Consider the following 22,948-nt stretch of genomic DNA (forward strand, 5'->3'; position numbering starts at 1 on the left):
GTGTGTGTTTGCTTTTCTCTCTGACCTGTTTTCTCTCTTTCTTTTGTTGCATTGCAGCTGTTTGCAGTGGAGAGATCACAGATTCAGCTGGGGTGGTGTTATCTCCAAACTGGCCTGAGGCCTATGATAAGGGTCAGGACTGCATCTGGGGGATCCATGTTGAAGAAGACAAGAGGATCATGCTAGACATCCAAGTGTACGTCCAAGTGAATGACATATATGCATATTAAATGACAAAAATCATACATGAACACCATACACAGTCCTCACAGTTTTGAGAGAGATATGTATCTGCCAGCCAAGTCTTTAAATTCATTTCCGCTATACTTAACATCTTTATCATATAAACTTGGGGAAATTTCTCATAAATTGCATTACAATTCACTCGTTTTTCTTGATGCATCAATTAAAAATCCTGCCGATGCAAATGCATCGATCTTGAAGCATGTATTTTTTAATCTTTAGTTAGATACACATATGTGCATATATGTTGACCCCAATACATTTATATTCTCCCAAAATCTCTGCATTTGGCCTCTCCAGAGTTTTTCGATGGACATGGCCCAGTTTTTTAATGTATGATCTCCAGTTAAAGTGCCCCTTTTATGCTATTTTAAAGGTTCTTATTTTTTTGTTGTTGTTGTTTTTCTCCTACAAGTAGGTTTACACAACCCGATCTCACGGGAAAACGTACAAATTCTACGAGGTGGCTAATTCGTACGAATTCATATGACCTCACTCGTTTTTGCAAAATCGTACATATTTTACGAATTGCCCAATTCGTATGAATTCATACGAATGACCTACCCCTGACCCCGCCCCTAAACCTACCCATCACGTGGGGTTAGACAAATCGTACAAATTCGTACGAGTGAGGTCGTACGAATTCGTACGAATTAGCCATCTTTTTATCATTCGTACGAATTCGTACGAATTGGTCGTGAGATAGTGTTGGTTTACAAGCATCAAAGGTCACTTTCATTTTCAATATACATTGCGTATCTCCTCATTTCTCAAAGATTCTGAAAACGAAGATTCGAAGATTCCCTCCTTTCTGCAAGCCTGCTTTGCTCCGATTGGTGAGACGGCCCAGTCTGTTGTGATTGGTCTACTGCTTACATGTCGGAAATTAAACGCTTGTATACGAACAATGGCGTTGTTTTTACCTTATCAATTCCAGTGCTGAGACATTGCTGAAAACGGCATCTTCTTGACATGAACAACACAAACCAGTCTCAGCTACAGCTACAGTGTTTGAGGGTGGGTCAGGGCAGACGTCATTCATGGGCAGTCAGTGAAGACCATAGGCTGGCATTATGCAAATTTGTTGCACTGTTTTGTAGGTATGTATCAGGAAGAGAGAGTTGAATGGCTGACGACTTGTTGCAGTAGTGCAGAATCAATTCTTTCTTTTAGGAGACAATAAATGTATTTGTTGTGCACTTTGATCTTTAAAACTTGTCAGACTTGACACACACAAAAGCATAAGGGGTGCTTTAATTCAACTGATGTTGCATCCTCTGAGATAAGTGTGGATCAAATCCACTGTGGGTTCATCAAGACCTTTCTGCACACTCCCGGCGCACCTATCAGTCTCTAACTCTAGATGCCTACGGACTCAAACATGTTTCACCATGGGGCCGCCTTTCTGCTGTGTTTGTCCTTGATGTGGCTGAGATTGCACCACAGTTACAAATGCTGGTGTTTGCGTCATCTGCTCCCCACTGACCGGTTCGGCTTCATTCTGCTCTAACCGTCCAAATGAAACACCCGTCATATATCGCTCTGGGCATTTTGTGAGATTTCTGTTCATCTGCGACGACCTAGAACTCGAAGACCTTGATTGTTTTTTCTGAAGATCTCCCAGAGCATACATCTTTAAAGCACTGACACAACACAACAGTTTTTTTCAAAATATACTTTAAACTCTTTCAGAATTAACCCAAAAACTATTTGAATTTCTCTTCGTTGCATCAGTAATTACTGCGATCAGTGTGGCACGGAGCTTCCTTGGTGGCTTCTACTGTCAGCCAAGTTCTCAAAGACAAGATAGCTGTTGTGCAGCTTTATGTTGAATTTAATTGAGGGGTCATGGGAGAGGTTGAGTATATCTGTAAATTGCGGTTAACATCACATCAGGTTTACTTGGTTCACACTCCCTGCTAAATTCCGGGGCAGTCAAACTGCGCTGGAAGAGAGATCGAAAGATGGCAAGCGAGAGTGAGTTATTTTCTCTGCAGTTCCTTTTGGGGAAAAAGACTCAAACTGCATGGAGATGCAAGCTAGATCAACACGCCCTCCTCGCACAGGGAAAAATACTCAGTATGTTCTGTTTCAAAACCTAGTGAGCTACCTATAGAGGCAGCATTTTAAGGCATCATTGATGTGAAAGCTGTGCCAAAAGGTAACTTATTATTTAAGTTACCTTTAAGAGATATAACTTATCTCATTTCAAGTACGCTTTGCAACAAGCTAAAAAATTGACCTATGATGGCTGTTTATATCGTAAGTAAAAATGTTGTCATTCAATTAAATGCCATTACTCCAGTCTCCAGTCACATGATCCTTCAGAAATCGTTCAGATATGCTGATTTGCTGCTCAAGAACATTTCTTATCATTATCAATGTTGAAAAGGGTTGTCGCTTAATATCTTTGTGGGAACTGCGTTACAATTTTTCCCCACAATTCTTTGATGAATATTAACTCTCTCCCCACCAGAATTTTTTTTTTTTTTTTTTAGAAAGTTGCTAGCCTCCACCAGCGTTTTTGATCATTTTCACAAACATTTTGTGGCCCCCAGAATATTTTGTTGGATGAATATCTGAGCATGCAATATATCAACAGAAAGAACAAAGCCTCTGCTTTAAAACAAAAAACCTGTTTTATTCTAGCTTCATGCATTCTTTTTTATCAACACTTGAATGTGGATAAGTTTCACCAAAAAAAGAAACAGCTTCGATCCGTTGCGGAGAGATTCTCTATTCGTTCCAGTGAAATCACAAAACAAAATGCACACAAACATATCCCTGCCTGATATACAACCACTGATAAACATAATCGGTTTTGATGAGGAAAAAAAACTATACTTCTTAGTGCAGATTAGAACCCAGAACCTCTGACACACTTGACAAAAGTTCTGTCACTGGCCCATTATAGTACATACGTAGAATAGTCCGCACTATTAACAAATTTTCCGCACTAACAACATATATTAGATCTCATTAAACAACAAATGTCCTCAAGGAGGGCAGCACTCAGACGTTTTTACCATATTGTAGAATTAAAACACTTTATACCCAAATGTCAAAACATTTACTCGAATCAGTGAACAGCACTTATAAATCTCCAGTCTTACAGATCATTAACTAAAAAAAGTTGTTTTAGGGTTTAGTACCCTTTAATAAGAAACTCAACAGAACAACAATTAATTTATTGGACGGTTTTATGAATGTGAAATCAATTAAGTGAGCAGGGAAACAAGTGTTGAGTGTGATTGTGCCGTCAGGTGAGGTGCGGAACATGAGGCCCTGCTGTGTCAGACCCAGATAGATTATTCATGCATTCAATAATTGGCTGCCTTAATTAAGATTCACTCATTTGCATATTGTTCTTTTCGTATTTGTCATGTTTCTCCCTCTCTCTCTCTCTCTCTCTCTCTCTCTCTTTTTCTCTCACTCCCTCTCTCTCTCTCTTTTATTGCAAGTGTCCCGACTGCAGTGCTACATTGTGGGACTGTGTAATAAATGACATTATGGATGTTTTGTTGGAGATGCAGTCAACATAATTAATTTTCCATTTATTTTGTGGTGGAGGTAATGGAGGGAGATGGCAAGTTTTTGTTTTTCCTGCTGGTGAGGATGAGGCCACGTGCTTTTACATGTGGTCCAGATGTCTTCAGACAGTTATACTGGTGTGTAGATATTTGCCCCAATTATAAAATATGTTTTGGTTTGAAACAAGATAAGACAACTCTAAATACAGGTATAAATGGAGTTCAAAATGATGATTCATTTACATGCAGAGAATTTCTTCAGTACTTCTAATATCAACATGGACCAACATGACATGGATCATGTGAAGCATTTGCGTCTGAAGTTCATCATACAATACAACTTAATTTGAGAATCAGTTAATAGCTATATTGGATCGCTTTCTGCAATTAATTTGACCTAACTGTAATTAACCATATGCTACCATTCAAAAGTTTGGGGTCAGTACGATTTTTTTATAAGGATGCATTAAATCGATCAGGAGTGACAGTAAAGACTTTTAAAATGTTACAAAAAAAATAAGCATCACAACTGTTTTCAACATTGATAAGAATAAGAAATTTAGAATAAATAGATTTTAAAATAGAAAACAGTACTGTATATTTGATCAAATAATTGCAGCTTTTGTGAGCATAAGAGACTTCTATGAAACATTAAAAAATCTCACGACCCCAAACTTTTGAAGATAGTTTGCAACTTATAATCACACACACACACACACACACACACACACACACACACACACACACATAGAAAAACGTGTGTACACACACACACACACACATATATATATAATTATGTGTATAATTATATGTATAATTATATTTGAAAGCCATAATTTAGGCCTAAATGAGAGGGCTTTCAAATATATGAGGGGCTCATAATTAGGATGAACATATAATGTGAACAGCCTGCTTCAGAAAATAAAACAACGTCCCTAATAATGGCCAAATGTAATTTAAATAAAAATGTTCATGCTTTTTTCCCCCCTTAATTTTGTACTTTATCTTGTCATTTCATAATTCTCTCGACAATCTTAATACCAGGTGTAATACCAACATTGTTGGATTGGTCTAGGTGTGTCTGGAGTCATTATGGTCCATTGCGAAGCCTACGCATCCCCCATCCTTATAATTTTCAAATGACCAAATTTATCAAAGGACATATGGGATATTATCAGCCAGGCACATCAAGTGAGACATATAGCGAGGGGAAATGAGAAAGGAGGGAGTCAGCCACAGCTGTTCAGCCCAGAGAGACTAATAACAAATCTACTTTTCCAGTTTCCCTATTTCACCCAGTTCTGTACTTATATTCTTGCATGCAACTTCTAACAAGCGATCATTGGCCCCACACAGGTCCTTATTGCTACATAGGTGTCCTGCAGAGCCTTTTGGTTGAACTTGAATCATGGGTACTGTAATAGCAGGGCCTGGGCCACTGCTGGAGGCTCATTATGGGGCCATAAGAACATTTTAGCCCAATAATGAATATGCACCCACTCCTCTGTAATCATTCATCAATGTACCACGCACTCCCAATTACCTGAGAACGTGGGGCGTAATGAAAGCTGATGAATTAATTTAGCAGGGAGGGTTTCTCATGCTGTATGTGCCGGGCCGTGAACCAGAGGAAGCGGGGAGAGAGGTGCACAGGTGACAGCTGGAGCACCTGCACACAGTCTTTCATAGACCTAGCCGCACAGCATGGAATGCTGAATATATCAGAGCCAGTCAAGTTCCAGGATTCCCATGAGTGCTACAGCCCTCTACTGGAGTTGTAGTGCACAGCTGTGCAAGATCGACATGATTTAGCCAAGTTGGATGTTCATGCCTTCATGCCTATATGTACTTTGTATATATATAAATAGGGCCCCCAAGTTAAGATTAATAGTCATTCATTTAAGAAATTAGTCGATTAATCGCACGTTTATATTAATTTAATTGGGCTGCTCAAATATACACTGGGTGCATGGAGGAATATAGCCTATTCAGCGCTCAAACGCACGCATTAAGCTTGCCGCAAAGCACAGGCAAATATGATTGTAAATGCGTCAGAAAAAAAATAACAAGGAGACTTTTTAATTGTTTATTAATAAACTAGTGTTTTCTGAGTCAGTGTCGGCTGCAAAGATGAAGTTGAGGATGCTGACTCAACAGTATAGTGCGCATTTAAAGACAATGCAACTTTCATACAGATTACGTAATCAGAGAGTATTTGTTTTTTATTCAAATTGTTTCATTTAAAAGTAGACTTTTCAACTTGTCTGTGAGGCAAGTAGCCTATACGCTGAGTTTTGGTACATTTTTGAGTTCACGAAGACAGCAGAAAGCGCATCCTGTTTGTTATTCTTTATTTTACAAAAAGCACAACGTTTTGTTGTTATTGTGAGTTTACACAAATAAAAGTAGACCCTTTCGAATGATGTATTACTCTTATATGTATGACCATAAATGACGGAGTATTTTAAGTTGTTTCCGCTGTTATTAGGAAAAAAATGCAAGTGATCGCGCCTCCATGTCATGCAGTAAGCGTGCTATACTCTAGCTTCCACACACAAACACTTGGATGTGTGCCTAATAGTAGCGCTCATTTAATTATTTAGGTTAACGTTAGAGCGAGCAGCCATGTAAAGTTGCTACTACTTACATGTTTTAAATGATAAACCATATTTGAGGTTGATGAATTATAGGCGACCGTTTGGATTTCCTGCCCGACATACTGTAATTACCAAAAGGGCCCACCATTAACAATCTGTCCCTCACTGACCGCTTGACTTTGTCATTTCCTGTGGAATTTTTGACGAATAAGCCTCTTCACTACTGATGGCAGCCCTAATATAAAAGATACAATATTGTCAGTTACTTTATCAGTTTTTGCTAGACCAATGAGAAAAGTTCCAAACACAGCAGCAAAACAGAGCAAAAATGTTTCGATCTTGAATGTATCATTGTGTTTGAACCAATATGTTGAGTTAATGATTCAGTGACTTACTGATATAGACAGTCACTTTTTTTTTCTGAACAAATCAGTTCAATAAATGATTCAATGACTCGCTTATAAAGACAGCCACAAAGAGCTGCTGATCACCATGTAGCGCTGTTGTTGTTCTCAAACATACTGATATGTAAATGTATCAATAGTATATTAATTGTGCTAATAGTTGCATTTAATTTTCCCATAATTATTAGAAAAAAATATGTGTAAAAAATGCTGTAAATTATGGCCCATGGGTAAATTCTGGCAATACCTACCATTGGAGAAATTCAAGCTTAAAGTAGGCCTACTTCCTTTCTGTTTTTATCCATGTGAGCACGGCACCAGCAATGCCAAGTTCATGAGTTTGATTCCCAGGGAAAGCAAGAGCTGATAAAATGGATGTGTACCTTGAATGCAATGCAAGTCACTTTAGATAAAAAATGTAAATGTCTTTTTGTTTCTGGACTAATTTTGACCATCTTACATTCAGCAGCCTTTTCATGTGTTGCATCAGTGTTTGAATCCATTTTTAAGGGGTATAGTCCTAATTGACCATGAGCTATTGATTTTTTATTTATTATTATTATTATTGTTTCTCTCATTTTTCCCTGCATTTTTTGGCATTGGGTTTATAGTTGGCTTGTCTGCAGAGCTCTGTATGGTGGTTGTGTGCACCTCAGAGAGTCACAGCCTTTAGCAGACTGGTAATAAATCAAGGCTGTCTCATCCCCCAGGCACCGAGCCAGAACCCAGACCAATATTTAACTTTCTAATTAAAGAAGAACTCTCCAAAAACAGAGGAACTAATTTCTCTCCTTTATTTGAGAAAGCATCATCCTCTAAGTCTCTCTGGAAATGTTGACAATCCAAGTTTTAGTCTCTTATATTTGACTGGCTTTTCCTAAAGTCAACATTGTATGGCTATTCATGCAGAAGTAACTCGATTTCATCCACCTTAATCTCTGGAAAGTCCTGTGTTAATTTGCTACCTCAGTCCTGAGTCTATTTTAAACAAATCCCTGTGGACTTAAGGCCAACCCAGGATCGCTTGTGGCTCCATAGTGGGTTTTACTCCATGTACAATGACTCCCACACACTGTAATATATCCAGGTATGTGTGTGTGCGTATGCTTGCATACCTGCGTGTGTGCATGCGTGTATATATATATATATATATATATATATACAGTGAGGAAAATAAGTATTTGAACACCCTGCTATTTTGCAAGTTCTCCCACTTGGAAATTATGGAGGGGTCTGAAATTGTCATCGTAGGTGCATGTCCACTGTGAGAGACATAATATTTTTAAAAAATCCAGAAATCACAATATATGATTTTTTAACTATTTATTTGTATGATACAGCTGCAAATAAGTATTTGAACACCTGTCTATCAGCTAGAATTCTGACCCTCAAAGACCTGTTAGTCTGCCTTTAAAATGTCCACCTCCACTCCATTTATTATCCTAAATTAGATGCACCTGTTTGAGGTCGTTAGCTGCATAAAGACACCTGTCCACCCCATACAATCAGTAAGAATCCAACTACTAACATGGCCAAGACCAAAGAGCTGTCCAAAGACACTAGAGACAAAATTGTACACCTCCACAAGGCTGGAAAGGGCTACGGGGAAATTGCCAAGCAGCTTGGTGAATAAAGGTCTACTGTTGGAGCAATCATTAGAAAATGGAAGAAGCTAAACATGACTGTCAATCTCCCTCGGACTGGGGCTCCATGCAAGATCTCACCTCGTGGGGTCTCAGTGATCCTAAGAAAGGTGAGAAATCAGCCCAGAACTACACGGGAGGAGCTGGTCAATGACCTGAAAAGAGCTGGGACCACCGTTTCCAAGGTTACTGTTGGTAATACACTAAGACGTCATGGTTTGAAATCATGCATGGCACGGAAGGTTCCCCTGCTTAAACCAGCACATGTCAAGGCCCGTCTTAAGTTTGCCAATGACCATTTGGATGATCCAGAGGAGTCATGGGAGAAAGTCATGTGGTCAGATGAGACCAAAATAGAACTTTTTGGTCATAATTCCACTAAACGTGTTTGGAGGAAGAAGAATGATGAGTACCATCCCAAGAACACCATCCCTACTGTGAAGCATGGGGGTGGTAGCATCATGCTTTGGGGTGTTTTTCTGCACATGGGACAGGGCGACTGCACTGTATTAAGGAGAGGATGACCGGGGCCATGTATTGCGAGATTTTGGGGAACAACCTCCTTCCCTCAGTTAGAGCATTGAAGATGGGTCGAGGCTGGGTCTTCCAACATGACAATGACCCGAAGCACACAGCCAGGATAACCAAGGAGTGGCTCTGTAAGAAGCATATCAAGGTTCTGGCGTGGCCTAGCCAGTCTCCAGACCTAAACCCAATAGAGAATCTTTGGAGGGAGCTCAAACTCCGTGTTTCTCAGCGACAGCCCAGAAACCTGAACCTATAGTGAACTCATTGTCATCCTCAAGAAACCAGTGTGAGATGATTTGAGCTTTGTGACATGACACGTTATCCTTCTGGAAGTAGACATCACAAGATGGTACACTGTGGTCATAAAGGGATAAACATGGTCAGCAACAATACTCAGGTAGGCTGTGGCATATAAACAATGCTCAATTGGGACTAAGAGGCCCAAAGTGTGCCAAGAAAAAAATCCCTCACACCATTACACAACCACCACCAGCCTGAAGCATTGATACAATTCAAGATGGAACAATGCTTTCATGTCGTTTACGCCAAATTCTGACCCTACCATCTGAATGTTGCAGCAGAAATCGAGACTCATCAGACCAGGCAACGTTTTTCCAATTTTCTGTCATCCAATTTTTCTGAGCCTGTGTGAATTGTAGCCTCAGTTTCCTGTTCTTAGCTGACAGGAGTGGCACTGGTGTGTCTTCTGCTGCTGTAGCTCATCTGCTTCAAGGTTTGACGTGTTGTGTGTTCAGAGATGCTCTTTTGCAGACCTCGGTTGTAACTAGAGGCTATGTGAGATACTGTGTCCTTTCTATCAGCTCAAACCAGTCTGGCCATTCTCCTCTGACCCCTGGCATCAACAAGGAATTTTCTTCCACAGAACTGCCTCTCACTGAGTCTTTTTCAGACCATTCTCAGTAAACCCTAGAGATGGTTGTGCGTGAAAATCCCAGTAGATCAGTAGTTTCGGAAATACTCTGACCAGCCCATATGGCACCACCACACCATGTTCAAAGCTTTCCTCCCCATTCTTGCTCCCTTTGAACTTCATCAGATCATCTTGACCATCTAAATGCCTACAATTTGATGCCATTTGATTGGCTGATTAGATATTTGTTAATGAGCAGTTGAACAGGTGTACCTATGTGGCCGGTGAGTGTATATAATATTATTTTGCTTCTTGTTTTTACATTTTAATATTTTTTAAAACCATTTGAATTAGTAACTCTGTTGCATACCTGTTTAACTTTTTTATTTAGTTCATCCTGCATTTTTACTTTAAATAACTGTAGGTTTCAAAGACATGCAGGGGCTTGCTGTGCCCTGGGAGCAAAGCTGTTATTGGTATGTCGAGCACAGGCCCATCGTGCCCAACCCTCGACACAGGGGATTTGATTGGAAATGGTGTTTTTCCACCAGGGCAATCATTCAGGTATATGATTCTTCACTAAACAGACATGGGGCAGAGGAGGAAAGACAGGCTTCTGGATGCCGCTGAAGAATTTGTTCACTCTGACGCATACAAACAGTTGTGGCCCGTAAATTACAGATAGGCTCGGTTTTGCTTGACATATGATGGATTATTATGTATTAGTTTTTCGAAGAAACACCAGACGCAAAATCCTTCTACAAAATACTCCCATTAATCTCTTAGCAAACAAAAAAAACAGAATTAAATGCATCTTCATGGCGTTCACCTGCAGAAATGTATTTCAACCATCTCTGAGATGCAGAGAATGTCTTTATTGACATTTTTTTCCTTTTTTTAAAGGCAGTATTTGTCACTTCCTTTTCATTGTGCTGAGCAGAGGACGATGTGTCTGCGAGCCCCATATGAGAATTTAATGCATTCTGATGGCGGCTGTGTTGTCGGCCAAGTCAAGCTGAGCCTGTTTTTGTGATTAAACAAAATGAAATTACTGCCAGCAAATGGAAAGCATGATTGATTTTCTCGGCAGATACGGTGTGCGGCTACGCAAAGGCTTGTTTAACTTCATCACAACAAATCCAATAAGGGCTGACACAGTTTCACTCTCTACGGTCCTCAGAGCGGGTCAGGGACTCTTCTGGCTTAAATGTGTCTCCCAGTGGAAATAGATACAGAGATTTTCCCGCATACAGTATTAGAGGGCTGTTGACAGTTGAATAATATACATCTGTATGTAACAGTAAGTGCATGAGTGTGTGTACGTGTGTAAGCCATAATTTAAACATCCTGTCTTCATTTTGCTTGAATGTTACCATTCTGCCTCGTGCAGCACCAGAACGGAGATGATTAATTATTCCCCTCTTCTCAGTAATGACTTTCATTACTGCCCACTTGTGATTAATTAGTGACAAGATAGAGTGTGTATGCCACCTCTCTGCCCAACTGAATCACACCCCCTCCACCACTGACTGGCCAGACTGTCTAGTTCTGGTGGACGTCGCCCACAGTTACAGATCACTCACGTTCACAGAAATAGACATAAATACTGTATGCTGTAATATACCTCAATATGTTTTTTTTTAGTATAGGCCGATTATTTGTGCAGCAGTGAATCAGATGTCAAGGTAATGTTTTTCATTGACATTTTTTTTAGTAGACTGGGATTTTTGGCACCTTTGTGTAAGGTTTTCAGGCATAACAAAGTGTTCTGAAGGTCATATATTCTCAGGCATTCATCAACAGGCTTGGATTCCCCTCTGGTTTAAAAAAAATAAAACTTTCTGGTTTTATATTTGATATAATCCAAAACTGAAGTATGGACAGGAGAGCCAGTTATAATTACTATGGAAAATTCCTACCAGTAATTCTACTGAATATAATATACACTACAATTCAAAAGTTTGGGTTCAGTAAGATTTTATTTTTAAAGAAATTATACAAGGATGTGTTAAACTGTTTTCAACATTGATAATAATTAGTAGGTGTGTAACAGTATGCGTATTTGTATGTGGTAAATATGTGTACATATTTAATGTCATATAAATATTATATGTTTCTGTCCTGTGTTTACAGTTGTAAAAATGTACATATTTAATTTGATTTGCATTACTATATCTATTTTTTTGGAATGTAAACAAAAAATGTTTACATTTCTTTTACTCTTTTAGTTTTTTACTCATTTGTTTTTCTCTTCTTACCGTAACTTAATTTAAAAGTGATACTGTCAAGCACATGGGTGTTTATAAGTTAAACCCTAGTAAATTCATAAATTGCTATTTAAAATGGTAATACGAATTTTTAAATGTCTCTAAAATGGTTTTGTCTTTGTCTAAAATGTCTTTGAATTAGACTTTTTAATTCTAATTGTAAAATCTATAATAGTTCCACTACAAAATTCAAAGCATGTCCGTGATTGAGCTTCTCTTGAATTTGCCACAGGGAAGCTGCCAAGTGTTCTCTCTCTGGCTCCTGAAAATCAGGAAACTGATTTTCCAGCTATTTCTAAACATGAGATAGGAGGAGTTGTTTCCCCCTCTGTTGGATCATTTGCTCTTTATAGTCTGAGTGAAATGAATGTGGTTTGTGATTGCATGACTGTCGAAACTGCGGCCCAAAAAATGCTTAACAAAAGCAGTGGGTAAACATTAAACAGCAGAAAAGATTTCATATGCAGCAAGGACAAGAGAAAAGTGCTGAGGCTGGACAATAAGGACTAGTGGAAGAGAGGTGAGAAGGAGGTCAGGAATCTATCAGGGCCCCTGGTATTGCTTTGAGGTGAGACCTGAACATCTGAGATAGAGGATTAGTCTGTGACTGACCCGTTGTGTGTTATCTGTTCACAGTCTCCACATGGGAAAGAACGACCTGCTGACTTTCTACGACGGAGATGACCTGACTGCAAAGATATTGGGCCAGTACGGCGGTTCCCGTCCTCGCTTCAAACTCTACACCTCCATGGCTGATGTGACCATCCAGTTCCAGTCGGACCCTGCTACCAACATCTACGGCTACAACAACGGCTTTGTGGTGCACTTTTTTGGTAATGGCTTGTTTAACCCTTTCTATGGCACTTTATCAGCTTCAAACATGTACAGTACACATTCAAAAGTTTGGTGTCAGTAAGATTTCAAGAAGAGACTTCTTTCAGAAACATTAAAAACTCTTACAAACCCCAGACTTTTGAATGGTAGTGTATGTCAGTCTCATTAATCTCAAATGTAGTCGGATGAAGCTTGTTAGTTATCTGCTTATGAGATTTATTTGAGATGCCGCAGGGATTGCCAATCTCAGTTTGATGGAAAGGTGGTGAGGAGACGAAAGAGGGAGAGAGAGGTTATAGAACAAGAGCCACAGCTGGTTTAGTCCTCACCTTTCCTGGGGATAAAGTGAAGGTCATTCTATCAGCTTCTCTCGGTGGCCGACTACTGCGCGATAACATATAGATATAAGATAACATATAATAAGTTCTATTCTGAGGGTGGAGGAATGCAGATGATTCTTTGAGTGTTTTTCCATTTCCTTCATGCAGCACATAGGGAAGATTCCTCCAGCAGCTCCTGCAGGAGCAGAGGATTTGGCCTTGCAGAGGCGCTAACAATTACAGTGCGCGTTTGTACTCATTAGCCGCATTTGCCGGGTGCCGTGCCCTCCACAGTTTTGCCACTTTAAGAATGGACATCAGCAAAACGCCTGCCAGCTGTCTTGTGCTGCTCTATTCATATTTTAATCACAGCCAAGCTGATTCCTAGCATTTGATTTATCAGTCATTAGGCACAACACCTGTGGTTTGTTCAGGGACATGGTGAGAAACAAAGAAATAGTTTGCAAGCATTATTGAACATTCTGTTTCTCCCTCTCCCCCTCTTGCTTTGCAAATCAAACTAATTGAGACTCACTTCATAGGAAAGAAAAGTCACGAATGAGAACTCACTGATGTCTCAGTTGTTTCTTAGAGAAAGGTGTGAGATTAAATGGAAAGAAATGGAGACCTTTAATGAAAAGGATAGTTCACTCATAAATAAAAATCCTATCATTTTTTCACCCTCATGTTGTTCCAAACCTGAATTGCTTTATTCTGTGAAACTCAAATGAAGATTTTTCAAAACTGTTTTTGTCCATATAATGAAAGTAAATCGGTACCAAAAACAACATTGGTCTCCATTCATGTTCATTGTATAAATAAATGAAAAATGTTCTTCTTTTATGTTCCATGAAAGAAAAAAGTTTGGAATGACATAATGGTGACTGAATGATGACAGACTATTAATTTTTGGGTGAGCGATCCCTTAAAGATTAAATTACATCTCACAGATGTCGCAGTCTTCTCTCTTAGAAAGCAGTCAGATTAGATGGAGAGTAGATTAAATTGATTTATATTAAATGCAGTCAGATTAAATGGAGAGTCTTTCCTTTGGGATGAGACATTAAACCGAGGTCCTGACTCTCTGTGGTTATTAAAAATTCCCAGGATGTCCTTTGAAAAAGAGTAACCCTGACATCCTGGCCAAATTTGCCAATTAGCCTCTGTCCAACATCATGTCCTCCTAATCATCCCCATATATGTGTATATACTGATTGGCTTCATCACTCTCTCCTCTCCACCAATACGCTGGTGTGTGATGGGCGTTCTGGTGCAATATGGCTGCCGTTGCATCATCCAGGTCCGGTTGATGAATTCCCCCTTTCTATATGTAAAACTCTTTGAGTGCTGAGAAAAGCGTTATATAAAAGTAATTATTCATTAAGAAATTTGCTCAGTTGCATTTGGTTTGGGAGAATTTGATGAGAAATATTTGAGATTACATTCTGACTTTTCATTGCAAACATTGGCATGTTAGCAAATCTAAGAGCATTGATGAGACCACTTCAGAAAATTTTTGTCTTCCAAAAATGAAATCTACCAAAATGAAAATTCTGTCCTCATTCATTTATTCACCCTCTTGTCATTGTAAACCTGTATGACTTACTTTCTTCTGTGGAATTCAAGAATTTGTGTTTGTTCAATATTCTGAACAATGAAAGCACATTGACTTCCATAGTATGGACAAAAAAAACATTTCTTCAAAAGTCAGAAATTGTCACATGATCTCAAATATTTCTCATAAGATTCTCCCAAAACAAGTAATCTGTGTTATGCAAACATTCACTTTATAGCTCTATACTCTCACAGTATGTTAGCAATTATCTCATATGATTGTAGGAGAAATATCTGAGGAAAAATGATTTTTTTCTTTTTGCAGAGGTTCCCCGTAATGACACCTGTCCAGAGCTTCCAGAGATCTCTAACGGCTGGAAGAGCACATCTCACCCTGACCTGGTGCACGGCACGGTGGTGACCTATCAGTGTTACCCGGGCTTCGAGGTGGTGGGCACCGAAATGCTCATGTGTCAATGGGACCTGACCTGGAGTGGAGACTTGCCTAGCTGTGAAAGAGGTGAAAACACATACACACACATTCATGATGATAACCACTCTCTCTAAAATCCATTTTCACCCCATTTCCAAACCAGCACGCACTACCTATTGATCAAGAGCAATGCTGTGCTCTAAAACTAGATGAGCTTTTGAATTCCATTTGAGGGGGGAATTTCACAAGTGCCTGTTCGCCTCTGCAACTCGGTCCCATTCAAGGACTGGTTAGGAGTGAAGGAGGGCTTTGTGGGTAATCACTCACTTTTCTTTCAAGGGCGACTTTACGGATGAAGCAGGCGCCATTTCACTTCGCAGTATTGGTGCATCTTCCTCTATGTGCTCACGCCTTACGATACCTTTGTGAAGATGATTTCTGTGATTTGAATTGTTATTTCATTCTACACCCCCTTGTGAGACCAGACCGCATCAAGTGTTTCAACAAATTTCAGAGCAGGGTAGCTCTGTTGTAACCATGGTCGCTCCAGTGATTGAAATTAAATCTTGTCGCATGGCTATTGTGTAGCTTGGACTGTGTGTGTGAGTGTGTAATACTGCAGGCTGCCAGGACGTCCGCAGACATTCGTCACTTGAAGTATCGGCAGACAGGACACACGTATGACCCTGGGGCCGCTGTCCCTCACAAAAACAGCAGGCCAAAAGCAGCGGGGACCGTTATCCGGTTCAAAGCTTCTCACCCGCCACGCAAACATCATTAATTTTACTCGCCTCTCCCGTCCCCTCTTCCTGCCCCTCTTCTGCAGGGGAGAGAATTGGGTTTGCGGCTGGGCAGGCTGGAGCGAAGTCATCTTTTTATTATAGAGCACTGTGTGTCCGTACACTGCCCTGAGATCAAAGTCACATGCTCTTCTTGCCTCACACTGTCTGGGTGAGATGAGCGGTGGCTCCTGGCACTCTGATTGGATGTGGAACCACATGTATGACTGAGACATGAAGAACAAAGAGTGCACCATATATAACTTTGGATAAAAGTGTCTGCTAAATGCATAAATGTAATGTAAAAAAAAACCTGCAAGAATAACTAAATAAAATTAATCATTTCTTATAATTCAAAAGCATTGTTTGCTCAACTAATTTTTTAATATAAGTCATTGGTGCCACCCTCAGGTGAAAGTGAGAACTACAATACAAATCAACTAATTTGTTGACTAACTTTGAATGGCTAACATACTGAAAGGGACCCTCTGTTACATATTGTGTAAACTTTAATATTCCATGTTTATAGTGCCATGTTAATGTATTTACATGTTTTATTATGAAGCTTACATTGCAAAGCCATTAAAATAGTAATTGTTCATGTAGACTACTGTTCAAAAGTTAAGGGTCAGTACAATTTTTAAGTCATTATTTTTATTCAGCAAAGATGCATTAAATCAATCAAAAGTGACAGTAAAGAATTTTCAGAAAAGAAGAAAAAAAATCTAATAAATGCTGTTCCTCTGAACTGTGTAAGAATTCAGAAAATTCAGCTTTGCCATCACAGGAATAAATTACATTTTGAAATATATTAAAATACTAAACAGTTATTTTAAATTGTAAAAATATTTCACAATATAATTGTTTTTACTGTATTTTTTACTGTAAATAAATGCAGCCTTGGTGAGCATAAGATACTTAGGGCTTTACTACATCAAATGCACGTAGAGACTTGTTCAACTGAGATTAATTTAATATTGTTTCAACTCTTTTCTTTACCAGTCCTGTCATGCCCAGACCCAGGCACAGTGGAGCACAGTCGCAGGGTGATGTCAGGCCCGCGTCTCATCGTGGGCTCAACTGTCCAGTACATCTGTAACAAAGGCTTCTCACTGTCAGGAAACAGCCTCCTCTCCTGCTACCATCGTGACTCCACCGGCCCCAAATGGAGCGAGAAACTTCCCAAATGCATTCGTGAGTACCTGATTTCATTCGCAAATAATCCCATATATACACCTAAAGATGCACACACATAGTGGTTGTTAACTGTATAATAATTACAATTTAATCAACATGCAATGAAGGCTTTACAGTTTACAGAATAAACTCCAAAACCATTGAAAAAGAGCCTTTCTTGTTTTACAGAAGTAGTAGTATAGAACTAACTTATCCACATTTGTGAATGTGTGTGTACGTGTATTTGTGTTATATAGCTGAATCGTATGAGCCGTGTAGGAACCCCGGCACTCCCGCCTATACCATTCAGAGCTCCGAGAAGCGTGCGTATCAGGCTGGAGAAACTCTGCGCTTCTCCTGCATGAGTGGGTTTGAGCTCCAGGGTGAGCCTGTTCTCCGATGTGTCTCCGGGCACCCTTCCAAATGGAGTCATCCACCCCCGCTGTGCAAAGGTAGTCCGTGTGTTTTGCAATGTTCATGGTGTGTGATCTGCATACTATAATATTCAAGGTCTCTATCCTGTCTGCAGTCTGCATATTTATTTATTGATATGTTGTTTCTCTTCAGGGAAGGGAGTGTTTGTTTTGAATAATTGGTATGACATGCAACATTTTCTCGTTTTGTTAAAAGCTCTCACTTTTCTCCCAGCGGTAACACAGGAGTACATCGATGAACGTAGACTGGATGGTAAGAACTTTTGCATCTTAGAAATGCACATGTATTTGTAATCACAGTTATCCATCTCGACTTATTTTATGTATTTGCTATACTTTGTCTACTAGTGGCCAGTGCAGATTTCAGTATGGAAGGAGCCAGTGTGGCTGTTTCCATTTTCATACCAGTGGCTGTAATCATAATTATCATCTTGTCGATATATTTCTACTTTTCAAGGTAAGTGGTCCCAAAAACTTTTTGAACACTTATTCTACACTTAAACATTTATACATTACCGTTCAAAAGTTGGGTTCAGGACGATTCAATCGATCAAAAGTGACAGTAAATATGTTTATAATAATTTTTATTATATATAATAATTAATAAATGCTTGTGATTTTTTGGGGGTTTTTTGTTGAAAATTGTTATTTTAAATAGTAATATTATCTCAACATTTTTACTGTATATTTGATCAAATAAATGCAGCCTTGGTGATCATAAGAAACTTCTTTCAAAAACATTTAAAAAATCTTATAATTAAAAAAAAACTCGAGCTGCATGATTCTGTATAAATTGAGAATCACAATTTTTTTGTTTCAAACTGAGATCACAATTCTGAACAAACAACTAACCTAATTTACAGGTTCTGACAAAATGTTAATTGCTGCAGTCTATTTAAAATGTTAAATTAATTATTCAACAAAAAAAGAATTAAATCACGAATGATTAAATGACTTTACTGGATGAATCAACATTTTTGAACGAATCTCTTGAATGAATAATTCAATGACAAAACACATTTTTTCAAGTCACTTGTTGCCACCTACTGGTGTAACAATGTAATTGATACAATCTTTACTTTAATCATTACTTTCAAAAGGTGATTTACTCTATTTTGAGCGCTAATGTAGATATCAGTGTTTCTATCCGAATTATAAACTTTTATCCCAGTAGTTCTGTGACCCTTTTAATTATTGTAATAGAAATAATAATACTGTGTGGTTGAAAAGACGACTGCTTTCTCTGGCTCAGCGACAGCGGCAATGCAGATCTGAATGTTTCACTTCGATCGTACTTCTCAAATGTTTAATAGATACAGGCGAATCATTGTCATTTAGGAATAAGATCGTGAATCACGATTAATCATGCAGCTCCACCACATGGTTTGACATTTTGTTATGTAATAATGCAATGAAATTTCTACAATGTTTGTGACAATGATAGTTTAGTTCAAATCTCTCTCCTCTGGTTTAGGCCAGGGCACGGCATATGAATTGTTGATGTTTGTTTGTTTCAGGGTGCAAGGGAAGTCTCTACGGCTGTCCATGTCCACATCACCACAATATGATCACATCAGAGGAGAGTCAGCTTTTGAAAACCCCATTTACGAAACTGCAGTAAGTAAAGCATGTGCTCACCATAAGGCTACATTCATCGGCAACCTCCTCATCACTTGTAATTGAAGCGTATTACCCATCGCATCCATTCGTAGTGATATTTCAATGTAGACTGTGAGGTACTCATCTGTTAAGTCTTACAGGTGCACATCTGCACTTTGAACACCATCTGTGTTGCCATATTGTGGGTTCATTTCTGTAATCTAATTAGCTGTAAAGTGGCATTCTGGAGTTGAAATGAAGTGGCGCACAAAGCCACGCCCTCATCATCTCATCATTAACGATTTACAAAATTATCAGTGGAGCAGAACACCAAAGAGGATGTGACACATTTAACCTCATTATTGCAGTATATTGGCATATCACCGCCACCTCTGCTTCACCTGCTCTCATTGTTCAATATTCACATTCGGCTCAAAGAGATAGTTCACCTACAAATTAAAATTCTGTCATCATTTACTCCCTTTCATGTCGCTCCAAAACCTTCTTTCTTCTGTGCAGCACAAAAGGGAGAAGAAATTTTGCACAATGCCGCAAGTGGATGGGGACAGATTGTTGTGCTCCAAAAGTGATCGCAAAAGTATCAAATGGTCAAATGGCATCATAAAACTAGTCCACATGACTCTATAATTAATAGCTTTAAGTGACAAACAAACCAAAATTAATTTTGTTGGTCAGTGAAAAGCCTCATTTGTCATTTGTGTTCATGTATACTACCGTTCAAAAGTTTGGGGTTAGTAAGATTTTTTTTTAAAGAAATGAATACTTTTATTCAGCAAGAATACATTAAATTAACCAAATGTGACAGTAAAGTGCCATTTGTTACAAAAAAAAATTATTTCTAATATATTATGTTTAGTTAGTTTAGTAAAGACTCTCTATTCATCAAAGAATCCTGAAAAAAAAAATCTATCACAGTTTCCACAAAAATATAAAGCTGCACAACTGTTTTCAACACTGATAATAATACGAAATATTTCTTGAGCAGAAAATTAGCATATTAGAATGATTTTTGAAAGATCATGTGACAATGAAGACTTTATTTTAGCTTTGCCATCACAGGAATATTTTTTAAACTGTTAAAAAATAATAATTATTAGTATTTAAAATTATAATAATATTTTACAATATTACTGTTTTACTGTACTTTTGATCAAATAAATGCAGCCTTGGTGAACAAGAGACTTCTTTTAAAACTATTTAAAAATATTACCAACCCCAAGATTTTTAACCGATAGTATATGTATGTTTATTTATGCTCAGTTCTGAAGTATATCTTTGGCTATATAAATTACTCTAGTGTGTGTGATCTTTATAAAAGTACTATTCAGTCATCAAATTACTGGAAAAATCTGGTAATTTCAGGAAGGGTGCCTTTTCAAGCAGCTTTGATTTATAGCTCTATCATGATGTGTGCAGACATTAGAGACATTTTAAAATCATTGTAAAATATTATCAACCCCAAACATTTGAACCGTACATACAAACATGGTACTTGTATGTTGCACCAGGTTTCACAATAATGATGCCAGATCTGATTGCTGTTTTTGCGTGTTGCACCACTTTTAATTATGTGAAAATCAACAACCAGTGAAATTTGGCAGTTTGAATATGCTGAAGTCCATATAAGTATGGAAAAAAAGCTTCTGGGAAAGGGAAAAAAGAAAGTCACACAGGTTTAGAATGACATGAAAGTGAGTAAATGATGACAGAATCATTATTTTTGGGGGGTGAACTATCACTTTCATGCAGAGAAAAATAATTCAGACTCTTTTTGACCTACATAAACTTGCTCAGTCACTTACATTTGCACTTTCTCTTCTCTCTCTGCATCTGCATCCCTGAAGAACAATGAGGTGAGAATTTGACTGTCAATACTTTTACACTGATATATGGACCTTTTCCCCAGCCTGCTGCGTGTACCATGTGTTACAGACTGCAGGTTATTCACACCTCTTATATGCTGTGCAAGTGTCCCTGCAGATCTCTCTCTGTATGCTGTAGCGCTCATAACACAGTCCCAGCAGCACTGCCTGCATATACTAAACCGCTCAATAACAGTTTCTGGCCCCCAGGGCCACGTTTGCGTTTGACTGTATGTAAGTGTTGTTGCTGGACGGATGAGTGTGTGTGTGTATGTGTGCTGGTTCCTCTTGCACTGACGCCTTGAAGTTGTGTTCTCGGATTATGCGTGTCAGGAATTAAAGATGATGCAAACGGGATCACAAGCACTTCTCTTGGGTATGAAAAGACATGGGTTTGGTTTTACAAAAGATTGTTTACAAAAAGTAGAGCCAATTAATATTGTGTTTTGGGTATTTAATTTCAGCATTTTAAAGGTTTTTATTTCATATGCGTAATTGACTTTGCATGCCCCCCCCCTCCCCATAAACATCTAAAGGCTTTTTAATACTCATTTGATAATCGACTATTTTGTGTACATTTTTTAGACAACAGCTTCCTAAATCACACATTGCCCAATAGTTTTCCCTCCAACTTCCATCATGCTTCCATTACTGATTATTATTTTTAAGTCCTTTTCATGCTTAAGTTGCATGGTATTTTTGATTTGTACAGAGACCTATGATTCAAAGCAGCCACCAGAGGTACTCTCTAGGATTCTGTTGTAAAGAAAGAGCCTGTAAGGAGAGTTGATCAAGGGAATAGCATCACATGGACGAGGCTGAGAAGGTTTGAATCACTGGTGTAGGGCATCTCCATCTTTAGCATCTCTTTCATGATGTGTTTGCAGCCAGCATTTGGTTTACATATTCCCACCCCTCACAAAATGAAATGAGATATATATACATATATATATATATATATATACATGAATGTTTATATTATATTTGATGTGTTTGTTTGTTTGGTCCACAGGACACGAGAGAATACGAAGTCTCCATTTAAATAAAACAAAGCTCGTTTTAGCATGGAGGACCGCGAGCCTTTCTCTGCCTTGTGGAAGATGATCTCAGTTCCTCTCACATCTTGTGTAGCCAACTCTGCTCTTATTCTCACCTGGACCTACCTTCTCATCTTTTCTCATCTGCTGTAAATATCACCTTGCTTCTGAGGACATCCACAAGCGAAGAGTGTGGACAACATGATATTATTTTTGTAGAGCTTCAATAGCATTGTCCCGGCAGAATTGCTTGTACAGTTTTTACCCGTAATTGAGCCAAATGAATTGATGAATTCAAAAGAATGACTGACAATAGGGGAAACCATGTTATTTAGGTGACTGATGTCTCTCTAAACAGATTTATTTATTTAAGTTTTTTAATTGTCGCACTTTTGCACTCACAACACTCCCCCCCACCCCCCCACAAAAAGAAATAATTTTATGTAATACATATTATGTATAAAGTCACATTGTGAGATTAAGGAAAATCACAAGTACGAGACATTGTTGCAGTTATGAAATATAGACAAAAATGATAGAAATTCACATTGAAATATAAAGTAATTACACTATATACAGCCGCAATTATGAAAAAAAGACACAATTACCTTTTAATTTTCTGGCAGATATGAGCTTCCATATCAATGACATACATACCGTTCAATAATTTGGGGTCAGTATGATTTATTGTGTTTTTGAAAGAAATGTTTTCTGCTCACCCAGGCTGAATTTATTTTATGAAATGTACAGTAAAAGCTGTAATAATGTGAAATATTATTACAATTTAATTTATTTGAATATATTTAATATATATAT

The 22,948-nt window shown here is 38.4% G+C and overlaps 1 protein-coding gene across 3 annotated transcripts in view; it reads left to right on the plus strand.

Annotated features, from left to right (window-relative positions):
• The window catches only part of sez6b (seizure related 6 homolog b), a 187,852-nt gene extending 165,582 nt beyond the window's left edge, over positions 1-22,270 (plus strand). Inside the window, exons 9-17 of one of the 3 annotated variants that reach the window (XM_084127126.1) lie at positions 58-196; positions 12,720-12,916; positions 15,117-15,311; positions 17,006-17,197; positions 17,437-17,631; positions 17,810-17,866; positions 17,962-18,070; positions 19,131-19,230; positions 22,108-22,270. In XM_084127126.1, the coding sequence (XP_083983252.1) occupies positions 58-196; positions 12,720-12,916; positions 15,117-15,311; positions 17,006-17,197; positions 17,437-17,631; positions 17,810-17,866; positions 17,962-18,070; positions 19,131-19,230; positions 22,108-22,137 (1,214 nt within the window). In that variant the 3' untranslated portion in view covers positions 22,138-22,270. Of the gene's footprint in view, positions 1-57; positions 197-12,719; positions 12,917-15,116; positions 15,312-17,005; positions 17,198-17,436; positions 17,632-17,809; positions 17,867-17,961; positions 18,071-19,130; positions 19,231-21,077; positions 21,217-22,107 lie in introns of those variants that run through there. The other 2 variants (XM_084127128.1, XM_084127127.1) reach the window with 2 other exon arrangements.
• Positions 22,271-22,948: the final 678 nt, after the last annotated feature.

This window comes from Abramis brama (genome assembly GCF_963993115.1).
Source record: "Abramis brama genome assembly, chromosome: 10".
Classification (NCBI taxonomy): domain Eukaryota; kingdom Metazoa; phylum Chordata; class Actinopteri; order Cypriniformes; family Leuciscidae; genus Abramis; species Abramis brama.